Below are 16124 nucleotides of genomic sequence, written 5' to 3' on the forward strand. Positions count from 1 at the left end.
GTTGGTTGACTGAAACAAGAACCCAAAGTTAGCCTACACTAAATGAAATTGAAAAGTCAGAACTTTCTCCATATGCTGAGGAGGGAGGTACCCAAAGGCTTAAGGAATTAGAATGTTAGAGTGCATTTGTCATGTGAGAACTACTCACCAATGTCAGAGTGCACAACTTACACCACAGCTGTGAGAAATAAATTTACAAGAGGAGCCCAGCATCCTCAAAGAGCTCTGTGGTTGCTCTTCTCTATGTCAGAAATTACAGAAGGAATTTCTACCATCGAACTGAGATCTATAAATGCTATGGGAATAATATCAAACTGGGATCCTGAGGTAGCAGGGGCCAAATTGCAGCACTTACTCATCAAAGATGTGGTAGGTATAGTTACCATGATGGACACAGGAGCCAAAGATTTTCAGAACAGTATGAGTTGACAAGACCTCTGATGTTTACTAGTTGGTCACAGTGTCTCCAGAAAAGATATAGATGGGAAGCATATTAAATTCTTGCTTAATATGTCTAAGCAGAAAAGTTACTGGTCTAGTGAACAGAAGTTTGGCTTAAATCACCAAAACAGACAGTCATGGCCCCTCAGCTGATTGAGTCAGTTCGCAGAACCCCTTGAATGGGCATGTCTCATGGGGGAAAATTCTGTCACATTGCCAAAAACCCAAGCTGTTCATCATTCCCCAGCCTTCCCCAAGAGGGCTGAAGCCATTTACCAGGGTAATAACATTGGAGGAAAAAAACAGATTTTTCAGGATTACCGGACACTAGCTCTGAACTGACACTAAATTCCATGAGACACATTATTCCAGGAGACTAATTTCCAGAGACCTACATCCCTCTTCAGTGTGCCTGCTTGGCCTGTGCGGAGACAGGATGGGTCTTGGAGAATGACCAGGGATTGTCTTAGACACAATCAGGTGGTAATTCCAATTGTAGAAGTTGTTTCTGATGTGGCTTCACTGCTTGAGTAAACTAATACAGAAGTTACTATTTTTTGTCACTTTTAGAAATTTATCCACCTGTCTTTCCTCCAATATTTTTTCTGTCCCATTCTTTCTCTTCTCCCCTGAAACTCCAATTACTCACATATTTTACCACTTGATTCCATCCAACAAGTCACTGAGCTTTTCAATTTTTTCTCGTTATGAGTGATTTCTATTTAGCTGTCCTTAAGTTCATAGATATTTTCTTTCTATGTATCTTATCTGCTATTAATCTCATCCAGTAAATATCTAGTTTAGATCTTGTATTTTATTGTGGGATTTCATCTACTATACCTATCTTTTCTTGGAGACTTAAAAATCACATTTATTATAGTTATTTCACAATGGTTTCCGATAATTCTAAGACATTGGCTGTTTATAGATCTGCTTCTGTTGACTAATTTTCCTCTTGACTATGGACCACGTTATCCTGTTTCTTCATGCCTTATAATTTTTATTTTATATTGCAGATAATGTGTAAGAAATACTACTAGATGAAGTTAATTTTTATTGTTGTTTTTTTTTCCAAAAAGGAATGTCTTTTCCTTTGTTAGGCAGCTAGAATGATGGGCAGGTTAGTTAAATCCAATCAGGAGTTGAGCAGATTTAGGATGGGCTTGTGGCTTTAATCCTTCTGTTGGAGATGTGGAATTCAGCCACAGGGACCAAAAGATCTTGTATTTGCTTTTCAGCAGAGCCACTACTTCCTGTGCTGCCCCAGTGCTCCTATATCTGATCATACTAGAATTTGAATAAGTAAAGGTTTGGTCAGATTGAGTTCATTTTTGGCTCTAAAATATTTGAATGTGAGCTCAAGCCTCTCCCTACAGGAGATATCTGGGAACACTACAAGACTACTAGACATCAAAATGGCAAGACTTCAAAGTGCGAGACCACAGGACTGAAGATGTTCTCCTCAGAACCAGGCACAGGAGTTCTGGAGCCAGAATCCCTACTTTCAAATCATGCACCAATGCTTTTGAGTTCTCTGATCCAAAACATCACTCAGCCTCTGTATCTTAATTTCCCCATTCCGAAAGTGGGGTAATGAGAGCATCGACTTCAAAGGGCTGTTGTGATCATTAAATAAATATAGTATTACATAAGTGTCAGCTCTGGCTTTTGTGACAGTGATGACCCTTCTCGTCCACACAAGGAAACTGTTCAGGGTGTGCAGACAGTGGAACCAAAATAAAGACAAAGCTTTCACAGCCAAGGTTAAATGCCCTCACAGCCTTTCCTGATAACTTAGATTGGTCTGATACCTCTGCAGATCCCATTGTTGCTGTAATGAAGCTGCCCAAATGCTCCTCTCCCCTTAAATGCATTGCTTTTGCCACTTCTTTGGCCCCCTTTTCCCCTCCTTAAGGCTTCAGAACACAGGAGTTAAGTCTGAAGATACAAATTTTGGGAGAAGAGAACTCATGACTTAGCAAATCTTCCTCCACTTGGCCTGACCAAAGTAAAGGCTCTTTCCTTCTCTACCCCTGCCTTAATCATCCCTGTGAAAAAATGACCCAATGAAGTCTCAGACGTTCCAGATAAGCATGCCACTCTCTAGTGAGGACAATTTCCAGCCCCCAGCTGTGGATGACTTTGTCTCCCAGCTCTCTTGCCTATTAAATACAATGTGACAGCACATTGACTAATTGCTGGAGAATGAGGCCCCAAAGAAGGGTTCCAAAGAAATTGCAGTAAGATTGTCAAAAGAACTGAGCTGGCCAGGAGTGGGATGGGCGCCCAGGGCTTGGGGGCTGGGAACACAGCCCCACTGGCAGGCAGTTGAGGCACCAAGCCCAGGGCCTGTCACAGACGCCAAGAATGCAGAACTGGAATCTGGGAGGTCACAGAGCTGGCTCTCTCTACTCTGAACAGAGGCCTCAGTAGGCACACATTTGTCACTTCCACGCCTGTATTCAGGGTTCCATTCTTCTCAGAGAGGTCCTGTGATAGAAGGCCACTGTGCCCCCTCTCCCTCATCCCTGCCTTCTAAAGGTTGAGTATGAAGCCCTCTCAGGCTGGAGTCATGAGATGGAAGAACAAGTGTTCAGAACCACCTCCTGCTGTGCTCTCCAGCTCCCAACAGTGTCCTCCAAACTCAGCACTTCTCATTTGTATTTGCAGACTAATCAAACCCAAGCCATCCCACACCATGTTTCCTAAACACTCCCTGATAACTATTAATCAGCAAGCTGGTAGGGCCACTGCCTGCCCTGTGACCTTGTTAATGACGGGAGAAGCTTGCCAAATGGCCAGCTTGGCCCCAGAGGCTGAGATATGGGTCTTGCCCAGACTGAAGAGGCAAAGGCATCTCTGTGAGGCATCTGGCACAGGATGGAGATCCCTGGCACTTGATAACAAGAAATAAGGAGGACCTCTCTCTTCAAAGAGCACTGTTAAGAGTCCATCCAGCCACCATCTCCCCACTGGAGAGTGATCTTGGAAACCAAAACAAGGTAGAGGAAAAGCTCCAACTAGGGAGGGAGGAAGAAAACTAGCCATCCCTACGCTGCAGACCTTTGCATTTCTCTGAGGCCAGAATCCAGAGATGGCCAGCCTCAGCAGCAGGAGCTATTTAAGCTAGGTGATCAGAAGCACTTCCTGATGTGAAGGATTGCTAAAACTATTCTAGGTCAGATAAGGAAAGACATGTTATCCATGAAGTGTAGATTTACTCCAACTTAATTAGCTCAGTCTACACTATGTTTATATATGTTCATGTGCAAATTTTTGTATCAATACATGAAACTGAGTACATCTGCTGTAATATTTATTTGATGACCCTCCTCTCTGAGTGGAGACCATATCCTGCTGGATGCCCAGCCATGGTGCTAACCAAGCATCATCTGAGCAATGAAATTTACTGTGTCAGTAAACTGTTGCCAATCAGACAGTATGCCAAGGGTTAGGGGGTGGGAAACCAGGTGTTAAAGGAATTATAGATGTTACTAATAGCCTCAGAGAGCACACCCTAGGTGCCAAAGTGCTGCTCACCAACAGCTTAGCAATTCAGAGGGAGGTGCTGGAAAAGTCAGTTGGAGGGGCTCCCTGGGGGAGTGACGCCTGCAGACTAGGTAGGGGTAGGCATGAGGTGCACATTGTGCTGGCTGGTTTCTATCAGAAGGAATTTCAGGCAGGCCTAAGGGGAAGCACACTAGAGCCCCTAGAATGGCTATTTCTTCCCAGGAATCTTTCCTGAACTAGGAGCCCAGAGCCATGGGCCTATTAGAATTTGTCACATGGAGGGCATATCCTTTCATTAGAGGCAGGGTCTTGAGGAGGAGAGCTTTTGAAGGAGTCCTTTACACCTCCCAGAGCCTCTCATAGGCCCAGGACAGGGCTCCATGCACCATCCCAAACCCACCTGCCCCATGAAAGCAGGATCACGGAAGGTGTGACAACTCACCCATCTGCACTTAGAAGGCATTTGATCCACCAAGAGTGGCAAGCTTGACTGCCCAGGTCCCCAAAGGTAAAAACATGGGGTCCAATCCCACTCCCCACTGTATAACTCAGGCCTAAGCTTTTCTGTGGGGAACAGTTCTCAGGGGGCCAAACCTTGAGTCCCACCAGGCTGAGCCCCCACTCTCTACCTCCACATGGAGTTGGAAAGAAACCAACAGGAACAAAGTCAATATTCCCAGAAAGAATTCTTTCCCAGAAAGAATTAACCGTTTTAGAATATGTGTGGCATCATAGTTAGGAATGAAGCCCCTGAACCCAAAATGTGAAGGTTTAATTTCTAGCTCTGCCACTCATTAGCCTGTAACCTTGTGTGCAAAGGAACCAGCAAGAATGAATGAAGGTTAATGTCATGCTTAGGGTCTTATATCCTCATCTGTAAAATGAAGACAAATAATAATACCAACCTCATAGGGTTGGCCTGAGGAATAAATGAATCAATAATATAAAATGCTGAGGAGAATAGCCCTCTTGTTGTAAGCACTCAAAAAAAAAAAAAAAACGCTGGTTATCATTATTAAACACCACCTGGCAATGGCAGTATGGCCATTCCAACACAGGAAGGGTTTAGAGAAGCATCTATTTGGGAGGAGGAGCTTCGAGACTAAATTTTGAAAAGAGCATTTGCATAGCAAGCAAATCTTTGTTTCTTTTTCAATATTTCTTCATACCATGAGGAAATAACAGAAATATTTTCTCTGTAGGGTTTTTATAAGGATTAAATGATGATACATATGCTGTGCTTAGAACAGTAAGCACTCAGTTAATATTAGTCATTTACTTGGAGTGGCTTGAGAGAGTGCTTAAGATGATAAAGGCAGCTTGAGGGTAAAGGTGCCATTGTGCCCCCACTATAGTCAGGAACCCTCTCGTCAGGAAGCTCTGTTTTATGCCACACCTCACTTAAGTCTTCCCTGCTATGGTTCAAGACAACCATTTACATGTAGAAATTTCCTGAGAATCAAATCAAGGTGCCAGACCTGGGCCAGGTTTCCTAGCAGGCTTACTGCATCTCTTCCCCTAGAGGTGCTCATTGGTCCAGGACAAACCTAAGGGTTCATCTCTGCCTCAAGATGAGACATTGTGACCTCCAGAAGACCCTTTCAGCCTTAGGACCCTAGCTGCAAAGCATCATAGCTCCTAGAGCAAGGACCAAAGACATTCAGTCCACCTGAATCACCTGAACTGAGGATCAGGAAGAGACACAGGTACCAGACTCTAAAACCAAGAAACCCTGAGCTCTCCTTGCTCATGAGCTGAGAAACACAGACACACTTTTTTACCTACTCACCTGCTCCAGGCCTGGCCCTAAATCCCTCCCAGAGGGATCCATGGGTAGAGAGAGGGTCAGGGGCCTTGGACCACAGGGAGGACTCACTGCATGACAGTAGAGAGCTGATCACATGTTGCCTCACAGAACAGTGATGAAACAGCAGGGTCAAGCCTGCCCTGATCAGCCACCAGCTCAGGATGGTTTACCTCATGGATCCCAAAGTGGGCATAGGAGTCGAAGTAATAATCTCTTGAGGTCATTTCCTCTGGGTTCAGCAGCTTGGACATCTTGCCCCGTCCTGGACAGCTGGGTTGAGTGGACACATGATGGATACATTGCACAGGCTTGGGTGGGACCACAGGCTGAGGGAGCTGAGAGGGGGGACTGCTCACCTGAGGGTGAAAAAAGGGAGCCTGGTGTTAACAGTGGCAGCAAGGTGCTGCTTTCTGACATTTTGCCCTTCCTCCTTCCCAGCCCCTAAGCCCAGCTCCAGTCGGCCACAACAGCCACTTCTGAGAGGTGGATGGTGCCTTCAAGCCTTGTGTCAGTCACACTGATGGCTGAGGTGGCATGCTACTCAGGAGCCAAACAGACTGGATTTAACACAGTTCCATCTCTTACTAGTCAGGTGACTTGAGCCCATCTAGCCCCAGTTTCCACATCTGTTAAATAGTAAACATTCAATTAAAGGAAAGATGTATAGCATAGCATCACATAGCCTGGTGGCTAGAGAACAGATTCCAGGGCCAGTCTATTGAAACTTGAATCCCAGCCCAGCAATTTACTAGCTATACAAACTTGAGCAAAGTTATTAACCTCTTGGAGCCTTGGTTCCCCCATATCTAAAATGGGAATAAAATGGTTCCCATTGCTTAGAGTTGACCTGAGAACTAGACAAGTTGGTGTTCATAAAGTGCTTAGAAAAGAGTTGAGCACTAAGTGTTTGTTTAATTAAAATGAGTCCAACCTGTCCTCTTAGGATGGTCACACCCATGGGCTTCTCTCCACCCAATAGGCAACACTTGGCCCCAGAGATGCAGATCTCTTAGGTTCTGGTATCTCACATCTCTTGTCTTGCCCTCTGGTTTCTAATTCACAGTTTTGCTCTGAACTTCAGCAGAAGTTTACTCTGAACTGGGAAGACCCAGGCTGTAGGTGACCTGCCCAGGCACTACACTCACTGCCCTTCCTGGGTTCCCCAATCCTGGCACCCAGCCCAGTGGCACACCTCACTGCTGCTGCCCACCACTAACCACCCCCCACCTCCATAGGCCAAAGGGAGGAGGGAGGAGTAGACAGAAGTTTGGGGAACTTCAGGGATCCAGAAGTTCAAGCCTCCCTGCAGAAGCACAGCTCTGCCGGAAGAGCCTCCCTCCCCAGAGTGCAGGAAATGCAGTGTGCACAGCACAGCAAAGGCTTTAAAGCATGGAAGCATTTTTAAAAACAGAGAGGCGGTATATCCTGTAGTTGGTTGTCTGGGGCTGAGGATCAAGGCTCCTGGATCCTGTCCTGGCTCTAATAAAATGAAAAATAAATATTGAGAGGCAGATGGCACAGTGTGAGAATGCAAACCTGGGTTCACACTGCCTGGCTCTGAAACCCAGACATGCTGCCTGTTGGCCAACAACCGACCTTGGGAAGTCATTTGTCATCACTGTGCCTCAGTTTCCTCCTCTGTATGCAGAGATCTAAATAAAATCTCCCTGAAGAAGTTGTCCAGAAAATTTGATGAATTAATATATGTAAAGATATTAGAACACTAATAATACACTAATAAGTAGATGATGATGATGATGATGATGATGAAGTGTGTGTGTGTGTGTTTAATTCAGATTACATAAACATGTCCCTGTTCTCTGCCTCAAGTTTCTCAACTGTGAGCTGGGTCAGCTCAGACATTCTACCTCCTTTCTTGCAAAGGAAACAGGGAGGTTCTAGGACAGAGCAAGATCAAGAAAAACTAGTGACTTTGTCCCTTCATTATGCTACAGGCACAGCCCCAAGGCCACCCTGGGCTGGAGGGAAGCCAGGTGGGGGGTGTGGTGCTCCCATTTTCCTGGTGTATCTAGGCTACAGCCTCTGGGAAATAAGCACACTTCCCAGTTTAGCAACATCAGATTTCAGGTCGTAGAGCTCCCAGGCTGGCTGGCTGAGGCAATCAGGGCTGCCTCATTAGAATGCAGCAGGTGTGCCCACCCTCAGCTTAGGATGTTGGTCACGGTTTTAGGGAAGCTAAAAATAGGCCGTGTCAATTGCACACTCCCTGCTGGCTGCAGAGTCACCTCTAAAGCTGAAAAAGGCTCTGTGCATGAAGCTGACCCCAATCTTGATTCTATTTAAATATATTAAGAGAAAAAATCCTAGCTAGTTCAAGCAATATGTGTGGTAAAGGTCACAGGTAGCTCCTGCACCCCTTAGCTGCCATTCAACCCTGATTCCAAGGCTCCCTGAGACTCCCCAGCAGCCAGTTTATAAAGTGTCAACCATGTATGCACATTGCATTCATGAGGGGAATGGATGAGTAGATGTAGAGGGTCATTCAGCTCAATAACCACAGGTCATGGGAATAAAGAGGTGACTGTTGCCCCATCCCTGATGTCACAGGCTGTCAGCCCAACTCAGCCTGCTACAGAGGGACCTTGCATTCTGCCCATGAGCTCATAGGTTTGCCTTGTCTCAGGAGGCTGGGAGTGGGATGGGAAATAGCAGTGACCCATGATCCCTGGGCATTCAGCTACCTAGGGGCATTCAGCTACCTAGATGGTGCTTTTCACTCCACAAGTACCTCAAGAGCATCTGTTGCAGTGAGGCACCTTGTGAGTCCTGTGGGAGAAACAGATGTACAGGGCAGAGCCCTCAAAGGACTCTGCTGTCTAGTAGGAGTATAAGGCTGCCGGGGGCTCCACTAGATGAAGGAATAGATTTGTTTCACAACAGAAGCTCAAGAAAATTGTGCTGGGGGCTCAAAGGAGAGAATTTTTTTCCATTTAAAGAGTCAGAAAATCCTGGGATAATAGTGGTGGGGTAGATGGGAAGCTTTCTGAATGGATTTCGGTAGGTGGAGGTGGTGGGAAGGATTCTAGGAAGAAGGGATGGCTTGAACAAAGATGTAAAGGGGCTGGAAATCAGTGAGCTCATTTGGGGAACAATGTGGCTGAGATAGTGGGAGATTGGGCTGAAGAAAAAGTATGGTTGGGCTATGATGTAATTAAACACAAGACAATGGGGAGCTGTTGGTGGTTTGTAACCACGGAGTTCTGTTTGAACTCTACTTTAGGGAGATTAATGTGGTGACTACCACAGGGGCAAGGAGAAGAAAGGAAGGGTGGAAGGTCTGGCATTGGGGAGGCAAGGTATGAAATTATGAGGCTATTTGCATAGTTCAGTGAAGAAATAATGGGAACCTGGAGGACGGTTGAGAGAGAGGGGCTGCCTGCCAAAGAAGCTGCAGAAACAGAACCTATGGAAGTTGGCTACTGACAGCAAGCCAGGACCCAAAAGTGGCTCCCACAGTTCAAGGCTGGGGGACTAGGCAAGTGGCGGTGACATGAACAGAAATAAGCAAATCAGCAAGAAGGGCAGGTTGGGCAGGGAAATGATGGGCAGTGAATTTCAATTCACTATGTGACCGTGAGATGCTATTGAGTCATGTAAGGAAAGATGTTTAGCAAGCCAACAAGGAGTCCCAGTCAATAAGTATCACAAACCAAATTAAAAGGCCAGTGGTAAACTGAGATTACATTTCTACCATGCATGGCAGACAAAGGTTAAGATCCTTTGCAGGGACAGAGCTCCTACAAACCAATGAGACAAAGAAGAACATCCCCAATTTAACATCAGACAAAATTCTTACAACCAATTCACGTGAAAAGAAACACAAATGGCAAATTAACACCCCACAGAAATGTTTAACCTGTTTAGAAGTCAGATAACTTTAAACTCAAATAAAAAGTGATTATTTTTAAATACCAAATAAGTTCAACTACCCCCTCAAACTACTAAAAACCCTGCACTTTTAATGGTTGCAAAAAATAGGTACTTTTATACATATCTAGTGAAACTTTTTGGAGGGTAGTTTGATAAAGTCTATTAAAAGTACTAAAAGCCCAAATTTGTTAGCCCGATATTTCCACTTGTTTGTAATTTATCCTCAGGAAAGAATCATGGATAGTCATAAACATGTGGCTATAAGAATTTTGTGATAGCACTATTTAATGGCAAAATATAGGAGTTGATTTAGAGGAACCTCTAAATTGATTCCAGAAAGCACAACTGATTGCATATTCTATGGTACATTGACACAGTATAGGCTGCATTACACAGCCTTTTACATGCTGTGGAAGAGTGTTTATTAACACAGAAATATAATCACGATAAGCTGTGGGTTGAGAAGAACAAGTTGGGGAAGAATAGACAGTGCGATTGCATTTTGAAAATTAAAACCTATTCATGCCTATGTGTGATAAAGGGGGACTCTGGGATTATCATAGGATTATCAACAGTTAATTCTTTTCTTTCTTGTGCTTGTTTATAGTTTCTAAAATGTATGCCATTAGTAATGCTGCTTTGGTAAATAGAAAGAGGTAATAGTGGGAAAGAAAGTGAAATGTGATCCCAGAGCTCTAGAGGGAAGCTGAGGCTGGCACTCTGGATCAGAAAACCATCTGCACTGGGGAATGGGGAGAGGAAGGGCTGCAGCATTCATAAGGGAGAGACCCTCAGGAAAGGAGGTAGAGGGGGTGAGATTGGGCCTGGGAGAGAAGCTGAAACATTAACCTCCAAGGACTTTGAAAGCATCAGGGGTCCCAGGGAGAGAGATGTGCCTTCACGCTTCCAGTTCTGTGACTGCCCCTCCTCTGAGGACACACAACCCACACATTGCACTCCAGGGATGGGGCAAGGGCACCAAGAAAGACAACTGCCATACAGCCTTGCAGATCCAAAAGGGTGCTCTGCTCAGGAAGCTGTGCAGTCACCCCTGAACCTGAAAAAGTCCGTGTACACCAAGCTGACCCCAATTTAAGTATAATTTCTCTCCATTAAAGTATATTAAGAGGAGAAAAAGTTCTAGCTGGTTCAGACAGCATGTGTGGTAAAGATCGCAGGTAGCTCCTGCACCCCTTGGCTGCCATTCAACTCTGATTCCAAGGTCCCCTTTTCCATGGGGCTCCCTGAGACTGTTTCCCCAACAGCCAACTTACAGAGTGTCTTCTATGCACCACATATTGCATTCATGAAGTAAAGGGGTTTTTTGAGGGGGGTAGAGGAAGTCATTTAGCTCAATAACCACACAGGTCATGGGAACAAAGAGGCAACCTTGGCCCCATCCCTGATGTCACAGACTGTCATCAGCTCAGCTCAGCCTCCTATAGAGGAGACTTGAACTCTGCCTATGAGCTCATAGGTGTGCCCTGTCCCAGGAGGCTGGGGGTGGGATGGGAAACAGTAGTGGCCCATGGTCCCTGGGCATTCAGCTACCTGAGGGATGCTTTTCATTCTACAAGTACTGGTGAGCATTTGTTGCAGCAAGGCACCCTGCGGGTCCTTTGGAAGAAACAGAGATGTACAAGGATCCTCTAGGTCCTCATGTAGGCATATAGGAATCCAGACCTACCTCTGAGAGCTATTAAAGATGGTTCAGCCACAGTGAAAGACTGCTGGAAGGGGCTCTGAAAAAAATCAGTCTTTGGCCCATCTGTCTGCCTTACTATAGAAATGGAAAGACTCAAGAGATGTAGGGGCTGGGTCTTGGGGGATGATGGTGGGCTCATCTGTAAAGTCAGAAGTCCTGACTCCTACACAGGCCACAGTGGTCAATAGAGGCTCTGGGTGAAGGCAGCCTTCAAACATCAACCAATCTTGTATATGTGGACTGAGGAGTCAAGAAGCTATTGGGAACAGGCAGGGAAGCCAGACTGACTGCAGCCTCGCCACCTCAATTTCCCCACAGCCGTGGCTGTCACATCTCCAGTTTGCTCCCTGTGCCCACTTCCCTTCCCACGGGACATTTGACTCTAGGTCAGCACTGGGAGCTTGTGCTCAGGTCACCCTGGAGTTCCGGCTCTGCCACTCTGCTCTGCTGTCTGGTTGTGGTAACTATTTCTGCATAATTGCCTTCAGATTTGACCTTTCAGGATGCCTGCAGCCCCAATGCATACAACACACACTGCCTTGCTCTGACCCCACCTCCTCCCAAGCAGCCCAAGCTCAGAGCACTGACATCTGTGGAAGGTCTCCCAACACTGTCTGCTATCCTGATCTGCTGAGGGCCACCTCCCACTGTTAGGATGTGTGACTTTGTCTTCCAGTCTCAGTGCAAACAGTCGATCAGGGCTCTTGAGACACTAACCTACCTCCAGTCCTGGCCTTTCCCAGGACATCTTCAGCACAGTTTTCCTCCCCAGTAAACCATCTGTAATTTTCTAGTCTACCCCATTCTTCCTGGGTGAGTGGGCCCAGGCCCTACCACATAAGATAAAGGAGGTGCCAAGAGGAAGACAGCTTCCTAAGGAAGGGTTTGAGCTGGTCCCTGAAGGGTGGGTAGAACTTCCACAGGCATGGGTGAGGATTCAGGGCAAGCGTTTTTTTACCTGACCCTGCTTCTGCCTAAAAATGAGGGTTAATGATTGATGATGATGATGACCCCTGACATTAACTGAGGGTCCACTTTGCTAAGCACTTTATAAATATCATCTAATAAAGTCCTCATAGTAACTCAATGAGGCACTGCAATTTATAGATGAGGAAAATTAGACCTCAAAAAATTCAGTCTAGTGCCTGGGCCCATAACTAGAAAGCAAGAGAGCCAGGATGTAAACCAGTATCTGATGCCAAGCTGTAGCCTGGTCACAGACACTCTGGTCAGCTCAGTCTAGTCCCGCCAAGCTGAACGGAGCCACCGCTTGGAACCAGTCCCTGTGCTCAGAAATGGGTGGCAAAGCTGTCCCAGACAGGAGGCCCAGGCCTGGGGGAGACAGAATGTCGACAGGCAATAACTAAACAGAGGGAAGTGCCTTGACAGATGTAGGCACAGGTAGGTACTTCTTCAAGGTGACCAAGTTCAAAAGGGAATGGGGTCAGCTCCAGTTCGTAGAAGAAGAAGCTGGGGCCCACAAGGAAAGGAATATGTCTAGGCTCACACAGGCCAGTCTAGAACTAGAACCTCCAAGAAAGGGGTGGTGGGGAAAAGAAAGAGGCTTTAAGGAAGGAGAGTGGAGGTGAAAGCAATCTGAAGGGGGAAGCGGCCAGGCAGAGAGCAGCCAGTGTTCTCTGTGCCAGGCAGCTGAAGTTAACCCAAGCTCATGGGGCTCTAAATGGCTCTTAACTGGCACCAGCCCAAGATGTGAAAATGATTTTCCTGAGAACAAGAGGCTCCACATGAGGAGCCAATTCCTGCTCTGCTCTTCAAATGTCAAGAAAGCATTTTCTAACCTGAGTTGTCTGTCCTCAGCAGTGGCCTGCCTGCCCTGAGTCTCTGTGGAAGGACAGAAAAGAGACTGTAAGGGGTGCAGGCATGACAAGGGGAGCAAAGGAGGGTATGGGAGGAGGGGGCCTCCCATCCCAGGTCTCACCACATCTTTCTTCCCAGATGACTTCTCCTTCCTCCCACCTAAACCATTTCCACAACTGACTCTGCCCCAGGGTCACCCTCAGACCCACATTGCTCCCTTCTCCTTCCCCACGTTTACTCACTAGATGTGATCTCAACTGTGGCCCTTGTAGTTGACATTGACATAGAGCTAGCTCTTCAAGCACTGTCTGCCTGCCTTTAGATATGGACCACAGCTTCACCTGAGGGCAACATTCCAAAGGTAGAGAGTCAGGCAGCACAAGGCCAGCAAAGGCTCTGCATGGCATGGGGACCGCTCCTATTGACCACAAATATATAGCTTTCATGTCTGCTGTGGCCAGAGACCACCCTGGTTCCACCCTCATATTGATTCTCCCACACCGATGTTTCCCAGCATCTGGACTAAAAGATGGTGCCCAGCAAAACAATACTGAAGTCAGCCTCCCCAGAAGGAAGCGCTTGGCTAGAGCAGATAGCCCTAGCTCACTGTTTCTCCCAGGACAGGGGGGCAGAGCGTCAGAAGTCTGGGAGTCTGGGGGATGGGAGAAGGGCCTAGATGCTGTTGGTCCTGCGAGATGGTGTTGTCATTCTGTACATGAACTTCAGGGCCCCCTGGCTTGTTCCCTTGTCAACAGCCATCCTCACATGCCTCACTAGAGTAGGGTTTTTAAAGGCACAGACACTCTGGGTTACTCTGGGGCAGGGCCATACACTCATGCACGTCACAGAGTATCAGCTATGGTCACCCAACTGAGACCTCCCTGCTTTAATGTCTCTGACTACAACTCTGGTCTCTCAGCATAGCCCATCCTCACATGCTTTTTTACTACCTTAAGAGTGGAGCCCCCGCCAAGGCTGTGCTCCTGGAATCCTCTTTCCTCAGGTGCAGTTACTCATCATTCTCAGTCCTCATCCTCCCACTAGGGGACGCTGCCAGGAGGCCTGTCAGGATCCTTGGCTGAGCCAGGGCCTACAGAGGGGTCTAGGGCAGTGGTTCGAAAAGTGTGGCCCCCAGACCACCAGCATCAGTTGGCATCATCCGGAAACTTGTAAGAAATGCAAATTCTCAGGCCTTACTGGAAATCCACTGATTTCGAATCTCTGAGGTGGAGCCCAGCAATCTGTTCCCACAAGCCCTCTATTTGATTCTGATGCATCACGAAGTTGGAGAACCTCTGGGCTAGAGTTTCATTTTTCCGAATTGTATTCCACAGAATAGGTACTCCATGGTGGATTCCCTGATGATGTACCTGTGGGCAAATAGCTAAAGAGATACCTTTTATTTTTTAAGCTTTTTTGAGGTATAATTGTGTAAGTTTAGGGTATACAATGTAACAGTTTGATATATGTATATATTGCAAAATGTAAAGAGACTTTTTAATTGTACTCCTTTTAAGCCTTTAATTTACTGAAATGAACTGTGGATAGCCAAAAAGGCATCAGGGTGTCCAGTGCTACCAAATCTGTGGCTATGGAACCCTATTTTCCTGAAAGATCTATAAATATATCTAGAAATTAATGTTCTGAGGGAACCATCTGTGGGACTCAGAGTTGGGATGGTGTTTCTCTATTGCAGTCTGCATCAGTCCCCCTGGAGTGAGTCTCAGGCCCCACCCAGACCCAGGAAATCAGAACCTGTGTGGGTGAGACCCACAAGCTGGGTGATTAACTGGCTCCCCTAATACTGCCTGTGAAATCCATGTCTGGACAGGGCTGGAGATAGCTACCTGCCTTTTCTGTTCTTCTTGGACCCCTGCTGTGGCCCTCAGAGGCCAGCCTGGTGCTGCCCCAGTGCTATTGGGATTCCCAGACTATGTCCGAGCAGGGCCAAGGATACCTGAGAGAGTTTACAGAAAACACCTGAGTTCTCATAGCAAGCCACCTTCAGGCTGGGTGACTCTGGGCCAGTCCCTAACATGCTGTCACTGTCAGGGCCACTGTGCAGGTCAAGGCCAGGGGCTTTGTGTCCTGGTGCTTCCCAACAACCCCTGACTGTCACTTTGTGGTATAATCACAGTGCCTGTCTCAAATCAAAATGACATTGCAACCTACCCACCTCTCCCTCTGGATCCTGGACCAGGAGGTGCTAGGAAGGAATCCACTGGGTTTGTTGGCCTGCCCTTTTTTAAAATAATAATAAATGGGGGCTGTTTTCCAGCTATTAGTCACTTTTCTCCCAAGCCTCCACATATTAAATTCTCTTATTCCCTCAGATATTTTGGCTGCAAGAGATGTCAGTTTAATTGGATGCTTGGCTCATGGCTCTTCCTCCTTAATAGGCTTAAAAAGCAGACTTCCCCTCTTTTTCCTCCTACTTCCCTCCCCAAGGCAAAAGGAGCCTCTTTCTCTCTTGTGACCTGAAGGAGGTCACAGAGCACTTGGCTGCCCTCTCCACTTCCTTTATAGACAGGTGTGTCTTTCTAGACACAGTCGATCCCTTCACACCTGTACCGCCCCTGGTGGCCAACCAAGTTTTAGTCTCAGATTTGGGTTAAATCATTCCTGTGGGACCTGAGCTGGGCTCGTGACTCTAGCCGAGGTTGAGGTCATGGGAGCAAGGGTACAGAGGGTGTCAGGCAGATAGAGTACCTGTAGATTATGGTCTCGGTTCTCTCTTCCCCTATTCAGGTCACTATGCAAAAGCCAAGTAACCTTTCCTACCCTCAGCTTCCTCTTGTGTCAGATGACAACAATGGTGTGTCCTGTCTCTTTCACAGGCCTACTCTAAGGACTGAAAGATGCTGAGTATGTAAATGTTTGGAGAAAATTTTAAAGTATGGGACAGAGGTGTCAGATTTCTGTCTCTGGAAATGTGATGGTAGTTCTTGATGC

General features: G+C 46.6%; 1 protein-coding gene across 1 annotated transcript in view; it reads right to left on the bottom strand.

The window, feature by feature from the left end:
- The window catches only part of PRMT8 (protein arginine methyltransferase 8), an 87402-nt gene that overhangs the window by 46054 nt on the left and 25224 nt on the right, over positions 1–16124 (bottom strand). The window contains exon 2 of the mRNA XM_037166831.2: positions 5929–6114. Coding sequence (XP_037022726.1) covers positions 5929–6114 — 186 coding nt within the window. The remainder of the gene's footprint in view (positions 1–5928; positions 6115–16124) is intronic.

This window comes from Artibeus jamaicensis, unplaced genomic scaffold, assembly GCF_021234435.1.
Source record: "Artibeus jamaicensis isolate MK-2021 breed Jamaican fruit bat unplaced genomic scaffold, CSHL_Jam_final contig_1028, whole genome shotgun sequence".
Taxonomy (NCBI): Eukaryota; Metazoa; Chordata; class Mammalia; order Chiroptera; family Phyllostomidae; genus Artibeus; species Artibeus jamaicensis.